The sequence below is a fragment of the Colletotrichum scovillei genome (assembly GCF_011075155.1).
Source record: "Colletotrichum scovillei strain TJNH1 chromosome Unknown Contig00010, whole genome shotgun sequence".
Lineage (NCBI taxonomy): Eukaryota > Fungi > Ascomycota > Sordariomycetes > Glomerellales > Glomerellaceae > Colletotrichum > Colletotrichum scovillei.
This window is the reverse complement of record NW_023336268.1, coordinates 2,133,932-2,146,011: the sequence shown is the minus strand read 5'-3', so window position 1 is coordinate 2,146,011 and position 12,080 is coordinate 2,133,932. Positions and strand designations below refer to the sequence as shown.

At 51.0% G+C, this 12,080-nt stretch overlaps 4 protein-coding genes across 4 annotated transcripts; 1 reads left to right on the top strand and 3 right to left on the bottom strand.

Moving 5' to 3' along the window:
* Positions 1-1,461: 1,461 nt before the first annotated feature.
* On the bottom strand, positions 1,462-3,051 carry HER10_EVM0013454 (glycosyl hydrolase family 43 protein; the record flags this gene model as incomplete). Its single annotated transcript, XM_035482810.1, has 1 exon — positions 1,462-3,051. One exon carries the CDS (start codon positions 3,049-3,051, stop codon positions 1,462-1,464), a length of 1,590 nt encoding a protein of 529 aa, XP_035328708.1.
* Positions 3,052-3,754: 703 nt separating this feature from the next.
* Positions 3,755-5,353, bottom strand: HER10_EVM0011057 (methyltransferase domain-containing protein). Its single transcript, XM_035480499.1, has 6 exons — positions 4,899-5,353; positions 4,809-4,831; positions 4,617-4,732; positions 4,348-4,561; positions 3,870-4,286; positions 3,755-3,798 (listed from the first exon to the last, which is right to left on the bottom strand). Exons 1-6 carry the CDS (start codon positions 4,929-4,931, stop codon positions 3,759-3,761), a joined length of 843 nt encoding a protein of 280 aa, XP_035328489.1. The 5' UTR covers positions 4,932-5,353; the 3' UTR covers positions 3,755-3,758.
* A 375-nt stretch (positions 5,354-5,728) lies between these two features.
* Positions 5,729-7,587, bottom strand: HER10_EVM0006559 (uncharacterized protein; the record flags this gene model as incomplete). The annotated part of the gene is made up of 2 exons (XM_035476142.1): positions 5,729-7,038; positions 7,254-7,587. 2 exons carry the CDS (start codon positions 7,585-7,587, stop codon positions 5,729-5,731), a joined length of 1,644 nt encoding a protein of 547 aa, XP_035328107.1.
* Positions 7,588-10,177: 2,590 nt separating this feature from the next.
* On the top strand, positions 10,178-12,066 carry HER10_EVM0004978 (multidrug resistance protein; the record flags this gene model as incomplete). Its single annotated transcript, XM_035474604.1, has 5 exons — positions 10,178-10,428; positions 10,459-10,528; positions 10,583-10,774; positions 10,830-11,957; positions 12,013-12,066. 5 exons carry the CDS (start codon positions 10,178-10,180, stop codon positions 12,064-12,066), a joined length of 1,695 nt encoding a protein of 564 aa, XP_035327950.1.
* Positions 12,067-12,080: the final 14 nt, after the last annotated feature.

Here is a 12,080-nt window from a genome sequence, read left to right as displayed (position 1 = left end):
CGGACAGGGACTACCCTTCGTACTCCTCCGTGCCTCCAATTCCCCCCCTTTTTTTCGGGAGGAGATTTTCACTGCAGTATTTTTCCTCTTTTCAATGGAGTTGTTTTTCTGGGTCTCCCGTTAGAAAAGCGTTGAACTTGTCAGATTGCCAAGAACCTCCATTCCGGCCGCCTTGCACACCCGCCCCCATGGGGGCACGGGGGCAAGCCAAACCAGACTGGGATAATACAGGCGGTTTAAAGGATGGGGAGTGAGGTGATCCTCTCTTTGTTATGCCAAATTTGGATATAATAAAGATGAAGGTGGGAGGAGGTCCCGGGAAATTTTGATCTAGTGTAGACAGAGCAGCATCAGCATTGGATGGAGTGTGTGTGGTGAAACAGTGCCTGGGTGTGGGCTCGCGCGGTCCCTCAGATACATACAATCCTTGGGCAAAGGGACCAGCAACCAACGGCGGTGATGTTGGAGCTCTTTACTCAACCAACGTCCTTTTGCATATCCGGCCCCGCCCTGGGTTACCCATTTAAACGCCGACCGCTCCTTCATGTCCAGAACGGGGTGGGGAACGCGGTCAGCGGAACTTGTCCGCTGGATTTGCCGTGTTTGAATTTTCAATGCTCGTGGCTCAGCCTGATTTTTGATGTGAGGAGCTCGGGACACTCGGTGACTTGGTCACACACACATATGCGGACTCTCGACTCGAGGGAGGGGAGTGAGATGGAGTGGATGGTAAGGAACTTGTTCATTCTTACGGCATGAAAGTCCACTCACACGTAAAACGTCCCTTTTGCATCCTACAGCCTTGTTTTCCGCTTGATGTACTCTCAAATGTGTAGATCCAGGGTCTCAGGGCTTGTCCCTGGATAGAACGTGCTGGGTATCGATACATGGACCTGAATGTTCTTCAACGGGTCGATCCAGTGTGGCAATCTTTGAAGGGTGTTCACGGTCTGGCGAATCAGGGCCGGAGGAGTCGGCGGGACAGGGGGATGGGTTGCGATGACGTCTTTCGGTCAGGTTTTCTAGAAGGTTTCCGTTTCGGGGGCTTCTTTGTGTTGATCGTTTTCACCCCACTTTCTTCTCGGGATGGCAGGGCGTTGCGCACACCTGAGTCGGTGAGGGTGCCGAAGGTTCCGAGGGTTCGGTGAGATGCCGTCGAAGTTGAGGTTAGGCTTGGATAAGCCGTTGTTCTGGCCATTGAGCGAAAAGAAGAGAGTTTCACGCCTTACGATAGTTCGGCTCTTGGATTTGCTCAGAAGCTACCGTGCCTGGAGTTTCCCAATCTTTAGTATTGGCCTGTTCGATTGGGAAGTGAGAACTTTGATGAATGGTTAGATGGATGAGAGGCGTTATCATCTGGACTCTGATATCCAAGAACTAAATACTTGCAACTAGCTATGCACTTCGATAAAGATATACATACGAATGCAGCACACATGCATGATAGTCTTGAATGCTGTCTTATGCCGCAGTGAACGAGTTCACCTTGATCGAGCCTCCCAATTGCTTAGTAGCATAGTTGAAAATACCAAAGCGATACGCAATGAAGAACTCCCACCCAGAGTTCAGTTTATACGCATCACCAAGCTTAGTAAACTCAACACCATCAAAACTGTAGAAAAAGTCGGCGTCCCGAGTCCCCGTCGGCCGCGCATCCAGTTCAGCCCGGAACCATATCTTGGTAGCGCCGCTCCGCACAGGTGCTGAAGCTACCTCCTTGCCTGGGTCAACGGGATTACCGGACTCCGCGTCGATGATGATACCCTGGATCGCTTTGAGGGTGTACTCGCTGCCGTTGCGGTGGATGCCGATGTACGCAGTCTGGTCGCGGAACGCCGCGAGCCCGAACCTGTCGCCGTCGGCCATGTTGCTAAAGTCGATTTCGACGGTTCCCTTGGGGAATTCTCCGTGGATTCGGTGGGTGAGGGTGTTTCTCGCAGAGTAAATGTCTTCAGTTACGCTGGCGGTGCGCAGGGTCACGCCGTTGTTGACCTCGAAGCTCGCGACGTCGGGGTTGTGGTTCCATTCCCAGGTTGGACCGAGTTCGCTTTCAAACGTGTAGGTTTGCGTCCAGTTGTACAAGGGTTGAGGTGGAAGAGGAAGCGGGTAAGAAGAGCCCCAACCGCCGTTGCTTCCTTTGACAATCTCGGGGAAGCCGTCCGCGCCCCAGGTAATCGGTGCCAACACCGGCATACGGCCCGCGGGATACGCCCAGGTGAAGGACATGAAGTACCAGTCCCCTTGCGCGGTCTTGATCAGACTTCCCTGGTGAGGCGAGTTCCCTCCCTCCAGAGGCGGCGCGATGTTTTGGCCGAGGATCTTGGCTTCGTAAGGGCCCCACGGACTGCTCGACTTCCAGATGTAGGTCGTGGATCCGGGCTGGTCGTTGAGAATGTAGTACGTCCCGTTGATCTTGTACATCCTGTTACCCTCCACCGTCTCAGTGTTGACATCAGATGCCTGGAGAACCTGCTGCGTCTTCACAACACTAAGACCATCGGCAGCGAGCTGCGAAACGCTGATTTTCCCGTTCCCGTAGACCACATACATTGTATCATCATCGTCAATCAGCAACCCGTTGTCGTACATGCAATTGCCGCCACCAAAGTTGGCGCGGTTATACCATGGTCCCTCTACGGACGAAGCAGTAAAGACCCAGGTGATCCAGAAGTTGGTGCACCCAATCCAGTACCATAACCCATCGCTCTCGCGGTACCGCAGCGTCGAGGCCCAGGTACCACCTCGGTAGGCGCGGGGCCCGCCGGGCGGGAGGTCGTAGCCGTCGCCGAAGTTGAGACGGGGGATGGAGTGCCCGACGGGCTCCCAGTTGACGAGGTCGAGGGAGCGAAGGATCGGGGCGCCGGGGCTGTAGTGGAAGTTGGAGGCGGAGAAGTAAAAGGCGCCGTCTGGGCCGACGGAGATGTCGTTGTCAGGGTAGTCTTCGTAGAGGACTGGATTCTGAAAGGTTTCCTCGCGGCATCTTTTGATGGTTGCCGCCGAGGTGAGGAGGGAGAGGGCTGCCGAGAGCAGCAGAAGACGGGTCGACACCATCGTCGGAGAAGCACTGGCTGAGGCAGCCAGGGGAAGTGAGAACTTGGTTAAGACTTTGGGAATCTGATCGATTATCACAGGAACTTCTGCTACTAATACTGGAATATTCCTCAAAGCGTCTTCCCTGACCTTTCTGGATTACTCCGGAATCATTGGCGCGGGAGGAGAGTGTCAGCCATCTGCAGGAACTTCTCGGCGGGTTGACGTCCGCTTCCTCAAATCGTCAAATACGACGCTGTCACTTTGCGGGGTGAGAGATGCCAAGAAAAGAAACCCGCCCCAATTTAGCCATCTCGTTTTCCCGATCACCAGGGACTTACGAGAAAGCCTGATTCTTTTGGGGAAATAAGGACATCTTACCCGGTTTCCAAGCCAATGATCTCACCACCATAGTAATAGGGGATGACGTTCATTCATGCTTCTGCGCTCTTGCTTGAGAAACTACTTCGCTGAGTTGGGGAGGACCTGCATCTCCACCGCGGGCTTAGTATTTTTCAACTCGAAATTGATGGTAGGCAGATGTGCAGCCGGTCCCAGACACCATGGGCACTGCCGGCGAGTTATTGTGTTGGTGGAAACATGTTCTTTGTACCAATATAGCTGCGAGTTGAGCAACATATCGGCTTCGTGGATGAAACAAAACACGGAACGACGACTCTATTCTCAGAACCAATTTCTATCCTAATGAACCTCTAAGTGGCCTCCCCTCAGTCCTCTTGCTCAGGCTTCTGCCCATAGACCACATGGCTAGAATGTTTGTTAGAATTGAGCCCCTTTATCTCGAGTAAACCGGTACGGAGAAGTTTAATCAGACTCACAAGTGTAGGTAGACGTGAGATTTGCAGGCCTTCATTTCCTGACGGACCTGCGAGAGCAACACAACTGCCTCCTCCCTAGTCCAATCCAGTGCGGTGCAGAATAGCTTCAGGGTGAATGCGTCAAGCCCTTCGAGCATCTGAATAAGGTTGCACATGCCAATGTCCTTGAGCGAAGGATCCTTTGCCCAAGGCCCGATGGGAATCTTATAGTGTCGATGCTCGACGTTTTGAAAGCCGTGGTCTTTCACCCATGCATTCAAACTTGGTCCAGGAGCCCCGTCTCGTCCAAGATTTGCGCAGGCTTCCATGAACAGGGTGGCCCATCGGTGTGTCTGGGTATTGTCGAGGGACCCATCGTCTGAGTCTAGCATCAAGCTCCAGTCTTGGAACTCCGCCCAGCCGCCAGGCGTCAGGTTCCTGGATAGAGCCATTGTTACTACTTATCACCCAGGTGCAGACAGATTCAAAGGTCGCTCACTCAAAGATTCGGCTGATGTACAGTTGCCAGTCCGCGATGGAGCCAGCCATGTAGCGGCTGAAGATGAAGTTGTACTTTTTGTCTCCTACCCAGGGGCTTTCGACGTCGTCGACCTCAAACTTGACGTTTGGAGGTACCCAAGACGGCTGAATGGGACTCAGATCGATTCCGGTTACCTCGGCATTAGGGAAGAAATCGCCCATCTCAATCGCCCCTACAATGACATTATCAGTCTCGTGAATTAAGATTGTGGTCATATGGACGCATACAGATACCGGTCCCGGTGCCTATGTCTAGTATGCGATGCGTCTTAGCTTCGTCGATGGGTGCAAGGAAGAGCTTGTTGCCAATGGTCTTTACCATCACGGTATGCGTCAAATCGAGTCTATCCGATTCTCTCCATAAAGGATATTGCAATCAGTGACTCTCACTTTAGGAAGCTTTTAAGATGGAAGCGTTACCTCGTCATTTGGAAAATTATAGGCTGTGCATGCCGTCATTAGATGTGTCGCTCACAAGGGGAAAGACACGGATCAGCTAATGCTACTCACAGCCAGCTCGAAACGCGTGATACGTTCGACCATATTCAGTCGGATAATCCACTACTGATGAAGACAGAGAGGCAGTATATGAAGACCTTGTTTGAATACTCATTAGTTCTGCTTCAAACGAACCTGTAATTGTCGGTTTCGGGCGTAGAGCTGGACTCACATGCGATCATCCATGGTCGAGGCATCGTCCTGTACATGAGAAACGTATTAGTCACGTTAGATTATCATAGAACTTTAAGATAAGAACACTACTCACTCTGACTTCGCTGTCAACTTCGATATTGGTTGATGCTGATAGGGCGTCTGCCGTAGATGCCGCGGTCGGCTGAACGGGTTGTGCCTCCATCTCACTAATTGGGCCGGACATGATGATACCTGCACGCGCTGCACTTGTTTCCTGACACTACAGAGGGTAGTTGAACGAGGTACCGAAGGCCTTCAAATAATGCCATCACAGGAAGCGGGGTTTCTGAGGTTTATCGTATGTTGGCACCAACGTAGCTTGGCAGCGCTTAGTTGCAGCAAATATCTGGATCTTCTGCAGCGCGGATGCAGCACGTACATGGAGACAACGCATCTCACCAATCAAGGGTCAAAGTTCGGCTGGATTATCGCTTTTGTTCTCAACTGAACCAACATGGCAAGGTCGAGTAGTTCTAGTGTGACACGGGTAGATTGTTCGCAATTACCAGCCTATCTGAGGCATCCAACGCGTCTAGTTGATATCTAACAAACATGAATGCATCGCCGTGGCTCGTATGATACAGGGCAGTGCCATTAAAGGCTGTGTAGAAATTCTCCTTCACATCCCATTCTGCCAACCTCATGTGTCAATTCTTGATACCATAAAACTGAACCTCTGCAATCATTGGGGTCTCAGATGGTATGCTGGCACCCTTGGAGCCCCCGGTCTCATCGGCATTGAATGTTCGTCGGATTTGCAACGCACCTTGCTCGTCAATCTCCAGCTCACGAAAGCTGAGAACACGGGTGAAAAGCACGTCATCATTCCGAGACTTGGCCTTGATGTAGATGTCCTCGCCGAAGAGCAAGAGCTTGCCGTTGCCCTGATCAATAGCGAGACCATAACCCATGTGTTGATTGATCCCCATGATTATCTTGATGTCGAATTCCGATGTGAAATGAACAATTTGGGTTCCATTACAAATGTGTGCAGCGATTCCGATGTGAGGTTGACCATGATCCTGAGCGTTTAGGAGGAAGGGGACGGCTTGGCGGAAGAAGGTGACGAGCTGGAGAATATAGGATTCAGGGTTCCGTATCTCTGAATCTTCGATGCTGAGCAATATAACACCAATTGCACCATGAGTACCAAATGCAGACCAAACCAAGCGGATGTTATCATTGCATTCACCATGAGCTTGTACTAGAAGAGCTTGGTTGGCACCAGAGCCCCAGGTCTTACAATTCTTGTTGTAGTCGTCATGAATCTTTTGCGGTGCATAAAGATCAATGTAGGGCGCAAAGAGCTTCCACAGATGCAAAGTCTCAGGTCGAGGGCCTCCGTGCTTTTTGCCTCGTACTTGTTCCAGATCAGCATTGACGATGACTGGGACAGAGTAGATTTCTTTGGCAATCTTTGCCAGGAAGTTGATGTGGCTGGCCATGTGATATGTGGTGAAAAGTTCATCCGTAGCTTCAGGACCATCGGCGAACTCTTCCCAGGCATGAACAGCAGCAACAGAAAGGACTGAGCCGGACCGAACGAGGAATTCCAAGTAGTCAGCTGGAACGCCTTTGTCAAACTCAGCTAATGCTGCGTCACAAACGTCCCTGGACCACTTGAAGTAGCCAATCTCGCTGCCAATTTGTAACATCAAGATGGTATCATAGCCAGCATCGGCAGCTTTGATCTGCTGTACGAACTCTGTGAACGCCGTTTTCTCCGCTGCGATCAACTCTGGACCAAAGAGCGAGACGACGGTCGTAGGGACTGCGACCCATGCGTCTGTGCCATTCTCCGGATTCTCGTTATCTCTGTCATTGTTCTTGGCCTTGTGACGACTGGCGTGCTCGTCATCGTCGTCCGTATCATCAGCCATTTGGCACTTGGCGACCCTCATCTTGGGAAAGCGCGCAGGATCAGTCTTGATCCACTGTGGCGTATAGCTTGATACATCTACCAGAAGTCACATCAGTCAGTCGTTGTCCTGCAGAGATCTCAAGAGCAAGTCCGAACCGACAGGGACCTGATGAAAATTCGGACAAAACTGAGGAATATTGGAAGACAAAGCAGAAAACATCGGCTCACTGGCATGTTCAGAAGCATTAAAGCTTGCGGATGGAGTGGTTTCGACAGAATAGACAAATGTAGACGAAGATGAAAAGACTTGCCGTCGTCGAAATCGCCCTTCATCGAGCCAAACCAAGAGATTATGACTCGAATGCCCGCCTCGCGAGCTTGGGCAACCAGACTTGCGACCAAGTCTCTGTTGAACTGGCCTTCTTTCGGCTCAAAGACCTCCCAAGTGACGGCGAGTTGCACAGTGTTTAGACCGAGGGCTTTGATGTCTTGCCACTTGCGAGCCATGTAGGCAGCAGATGAGGAGGCTGAGGGGAGAACCTCTACTCCCAATATTAGAAAGGGTTTTCCGTCAACGATTAAACGGTGGTAGTCTCCCTCCTTCTTGAAGCGAGGCGGAGCTTTCGCGTTGTCGGGATTCGGCATTATGGCGTCTTTGACTCTCTCGTCTATCGTCCTCGTGTATCCTATAATGAATCAGTGGATGTCGATGCGGAGATAGATAAGCCATAGAGACATTGAAACTTACGATCGGGTGTTGTGATTTGCGGATGAAGTCAGGCAATGAGACGGAAAACGAGGCTCAGATCAATGCAATGATGGGACGAGCTTGGGAAGATAGGGGTCCAGCAGCCTAATAAACTGGAGGGAAAGAAGAGACGAGTGCTGATAGATGAAGTCGTAAAAGACAAGGTCGAGGTAAGTCTGGACTGTTAGCAATCAAGATGGAAAACAGAGCTCAGCCTGAAGCGTGTAGGTTAGGCGGTCAGGAGAGAGTTTTATATTCCATCATGAGAGTAGAATGCTCACTTTCAACTCTCGGCCCCACATCTCGTACTTTCTGTAGCTTTAGTCCTGTTAGTTCTTGCCTTTCCGTTCAGTCCCCATGAAGGAGCTGAAAACAAAAACAAAACAAAGCTTCAGACAATCCCTCCCCACCCAGGCATCCCATTTGTTTTACCAGACCAGACCATCAAACAACAAAGGTTTGCCTTCATCATTTAGTCTTTTGTCTTGCAAAAGCATTCATCTCAGCATGTGTGAATCCTAACTAACCCTTTGGTACAGATGACCAATCCTACCCAGAAGAAATATGCGGGCAAGACACCCAAGCTTCGTCCAGCTCGATCCCTTCCTGCCAAGGCAAAGGCGCCTCGTCCAAAGAAGCCCCAGAATGAGAAGGACTATGGCAGCACCCTCGTGTGCCGCTATTGCCAGATGAAGAGAAGCCGATGTGATGAGATTCGCCCTCACATCCGCAAGGCGCACTACCCGACCCTCTTTCCACGCCTCAATCTCGAGCAGGCCAGAGCCCGCATCCGCACTGTCGACGCGCCCTGAACTATCACTGCTGCCAGACCGCTGGAATCACCTCCTACCTGCCGGTACCTGGCCAACGACCTTTTCAGATCGGATGGCTTGGAGTGCTGTGGCTCATCAGAAACACGATAGAGCGCTGAAGGACTAGATTGACTGGATGGAGGAATAACAGGACGATGTGGCTGTGCTTGTCTGTACATTGCTTCGACTGAAGGCTTCACGATATGTACCAAGTGTGAGGGATCAAAGAACGAAAGGGATCAGATTACTTGTGTCCAGTGAAAGTCATGATGAACCGTGATTACAGATCAGTGTGTGAAGCGGAAGTGTAATGAGCATGCCACCTTTTCACCGTTGATAAGCCTTTGTCTCATTTGGAGTCAGGTTATGACCGACGTGGTACAAGACCAGCGGATTATCAAAGGGAAATACGGGCTCAACGAAGCTGATTTCATTCAGAGAGTCATCTCTGCTTTGATAGGGGCATCAAAGGAAGAGATCGACCATGTACAGTACCTTCGAGCAAATCTAGCAACGGTCTGAACACAGGTCTCCCAGACTCAGAATCTGCTGGACTTCAGACTCAAGTCTCTAGAGGTGATATCTCACGATCTCTGGCCCGTTCGATTCGCCATGGTATCTCAAAGGTCGATCCCATTGCCTACTTACTCTGTCGTGTTACACGTCCAATAATTTCAGTTCGGTTCCTCTAAGAAGCTGGTGACGTTGTAATATGTCTGAACTTACAGCGAAGCAGAAAGAAGGCGGCCCTCATGATAACCTGCTTGTCCTATCTAAGCTGCTCTACCTTATCTTCCCTGAGACGAAGGTGATGGAGTTGCTAGGTCTAGGATAAGAACTCAAGTTCTCCATCGCATACCTTCCATTTTCTTTACTCATTTCACAAATGGCAACATGAGCGACATATTTCGTACTGATCATCTTCCAGCCGCAAAACATGATGGCTGGTTTACCAATCCGGGCGGCAGAGTTGAGCAGATTTCCATATTAGATGCGGACTCGGCAGACTCGCAAATGCAATCAGGCCGATGTTGTGGCAGCACTTGGATGAACAACACCTGAATTATCTTGGCCGTGAACTCACGTGTTGCGTCTCCGCGTCGTCATCCGCGCTGTTGGGTTAAATAGGGAATTTTGCTCCGCCCCAGCCACCGCTCTCTGCGGACTGCTACCACTCTCCAGTCTTTCGAGTTCTCCTGACGCGGCAGCCATAATTACCAGACGCCATCAACAAAAGCGGAATGCTCGGGAATCTCGACTGATCAAACGGCTCTGTGCTTGATGTCATCGTTGTCTTCCACATTTCTGCCAGGTGAATCTAGATGCAACAATGTCACCCAAGATCCGTCTGATGTGGCACCAGGAAAAAGGCAACCCGCGAAACGTCTATCCGTCATAGAACTCAGACCCTTTCATCATTTTCAGTCCATCTTCGCCATCGGCACGGACATTCAGCGCCACTTCGTCTCAACATGGGCCGAATCTTCCTCGCCAGCACGGAGCACTGCACCTCCCTACCGGACAATTAAGGCGGTCTACTTGTCCGTAACACACCGCTGACTGTGAATGACGACTATGATCTCGAGACAACAACTAGGATATTCCGAAATATGGCGAGGTTTTGGTTCTAAACATCGTGAACTCCAGCACGCGAACTACATTGAAGTCACTGACCATGGAGCTACTACGAGATACAGCGTTCGGACACGTTGTCCGGTTCGTGACGAAAGGAAAACTCAGACAGTTTCAATACTACGAAGAACGATATCCCGAAGTGTGGCGCGAATATGTCGACGCGGATAAGACTGCCAACGTCGCACGCTACGGCCAAGTAGAGCCACCCGACCAGGAGTTCGACAAGGCCGATAACGAAGATGACGATAATTGGAGAAGAGGCGCCAGCATCGACTCTGCGCGAACAAGGGTGCCGGGAGATGAAGAGTAAAATGAATTGAGTGGCACAAGGATTGATCCTGAGAAGGGCAAGAACATTCATCTTGTTGCTTTTCTACCCAACGATCCTGAGGTGATCACCTACACCCGAAGTGTTGCGCGCAACATTTCAGCTGACAGAACTCAGAACCCTCAGAATTGGTCTTTGAAGAAAAAGGTCTTTGTGACTTTCCAAATATGTCTACTTACCGTCGGCGTGTATGTCGGCTCAGCCATCTACAGCGCTGGTGTGCTGGATGTGATGCAAGTATTCGGCGTAAGCCAAATCGCTGCTTTACTCGGCCTTACGCTTTTTGTGGCAGGCTATGGCCTGGGCCCGGTATGGCTACATGCTGTTTGATACTTTTCTTCACGTAAACTGACGAGAACCGTAGATGATCTGGAGCCCCTTATCCGAAATCCCTCAGATCGGCCGCAACCCGATATACATCAGCACTCTCCTCCTTTTTGTGCTCCTTCAGATTCCCACCGCATTAGCAGTAAACTTTGGCATGCTACTGGCTTTCCGATTCATTACGGGATTCGTCGGCTCGCCTGTCCTAGCGACCGGTGGCGCCACTCTGGCAGATATCTGGTCACCGAAGAAAAGAGCCTACGCCATGGGAATCTGGGGCGTCGCGGCAGTTTGTTCTCCCACACTAGCTCCCGCAATCGGGGGGTTCGCAGCCATGGCAAAAGGCTGGACCTGGCCCATTTGGGAGCTGATGTGGTTGAGCGGGTTCGCGTTCGTTCTCCTGTTCTTTTGCCTTCCGGAAACAAGTGCCAACAATATCCTATATCGACGAGCAAAACGTCTTCGGAAGCTCACAGGAAACAACAAGCTCATGAGCGAATCCGAGCTGATGGCAGAGGAGATGACTCCGAGGGATATCGTGATGATCTCGCTGGTTCGGCCGTTCACATTGAACTTCACCGAACCCATGGTCTTCCTTCTGAACCTATACATCGCCCTGATCTATGGGCTGCTCTATATCTGGTTCGAATCCTTCCCTATTGTTTTCACCGGTATCTACGGGTTCAGTCTTGGCCTTCAAGGAGTCGCTTTCATGGGTATCTTAGTTGGTGCCTTGATTGTGATTCCGCCGTTCTTCTGGTATTTGCACAAGTATCTCGAACCACAGTTCGACGAAAACGGAGACATCCAGCCAGAAAAACGTCTCCCTCCTGCATTCATCGGCGGGTTTGCCATCCCCATCTGCCTCGTTTGGTTCGGCTGGTCAGCAAGACCAGACGTCCACTGGATTATGCCCATCATCGGCTCGGCGTGGTTCAGTATCGGGTCGTTCCTGTTGTTCAACTCCGTCCTAAACTACTTACCAGACGCATATCCGAATGTTGCAGCCTCGGTGCTTGCTGGGAATGACCTCTTCAGAAGCGCATTTGGTGCGGGGTTCCCATTGTTTGCAAACGCCATGTACACCAAGTTAGGAGTTGCCTGGGCGAGCTCCCTTCTGGGTTTCTTGTCCATCCTGTTCATTCCCATACCTATCATATTGTACAAGGTAAGTCACCACATGTCTACTGGCTGCCTTGTAACATTGCTGATTCCAGGCACAGGTCGGGACAATGCTGCGCAGAGAGTACAGCAGGCATGCGCGGAAGGATATCTAGAGCGACCTACACAC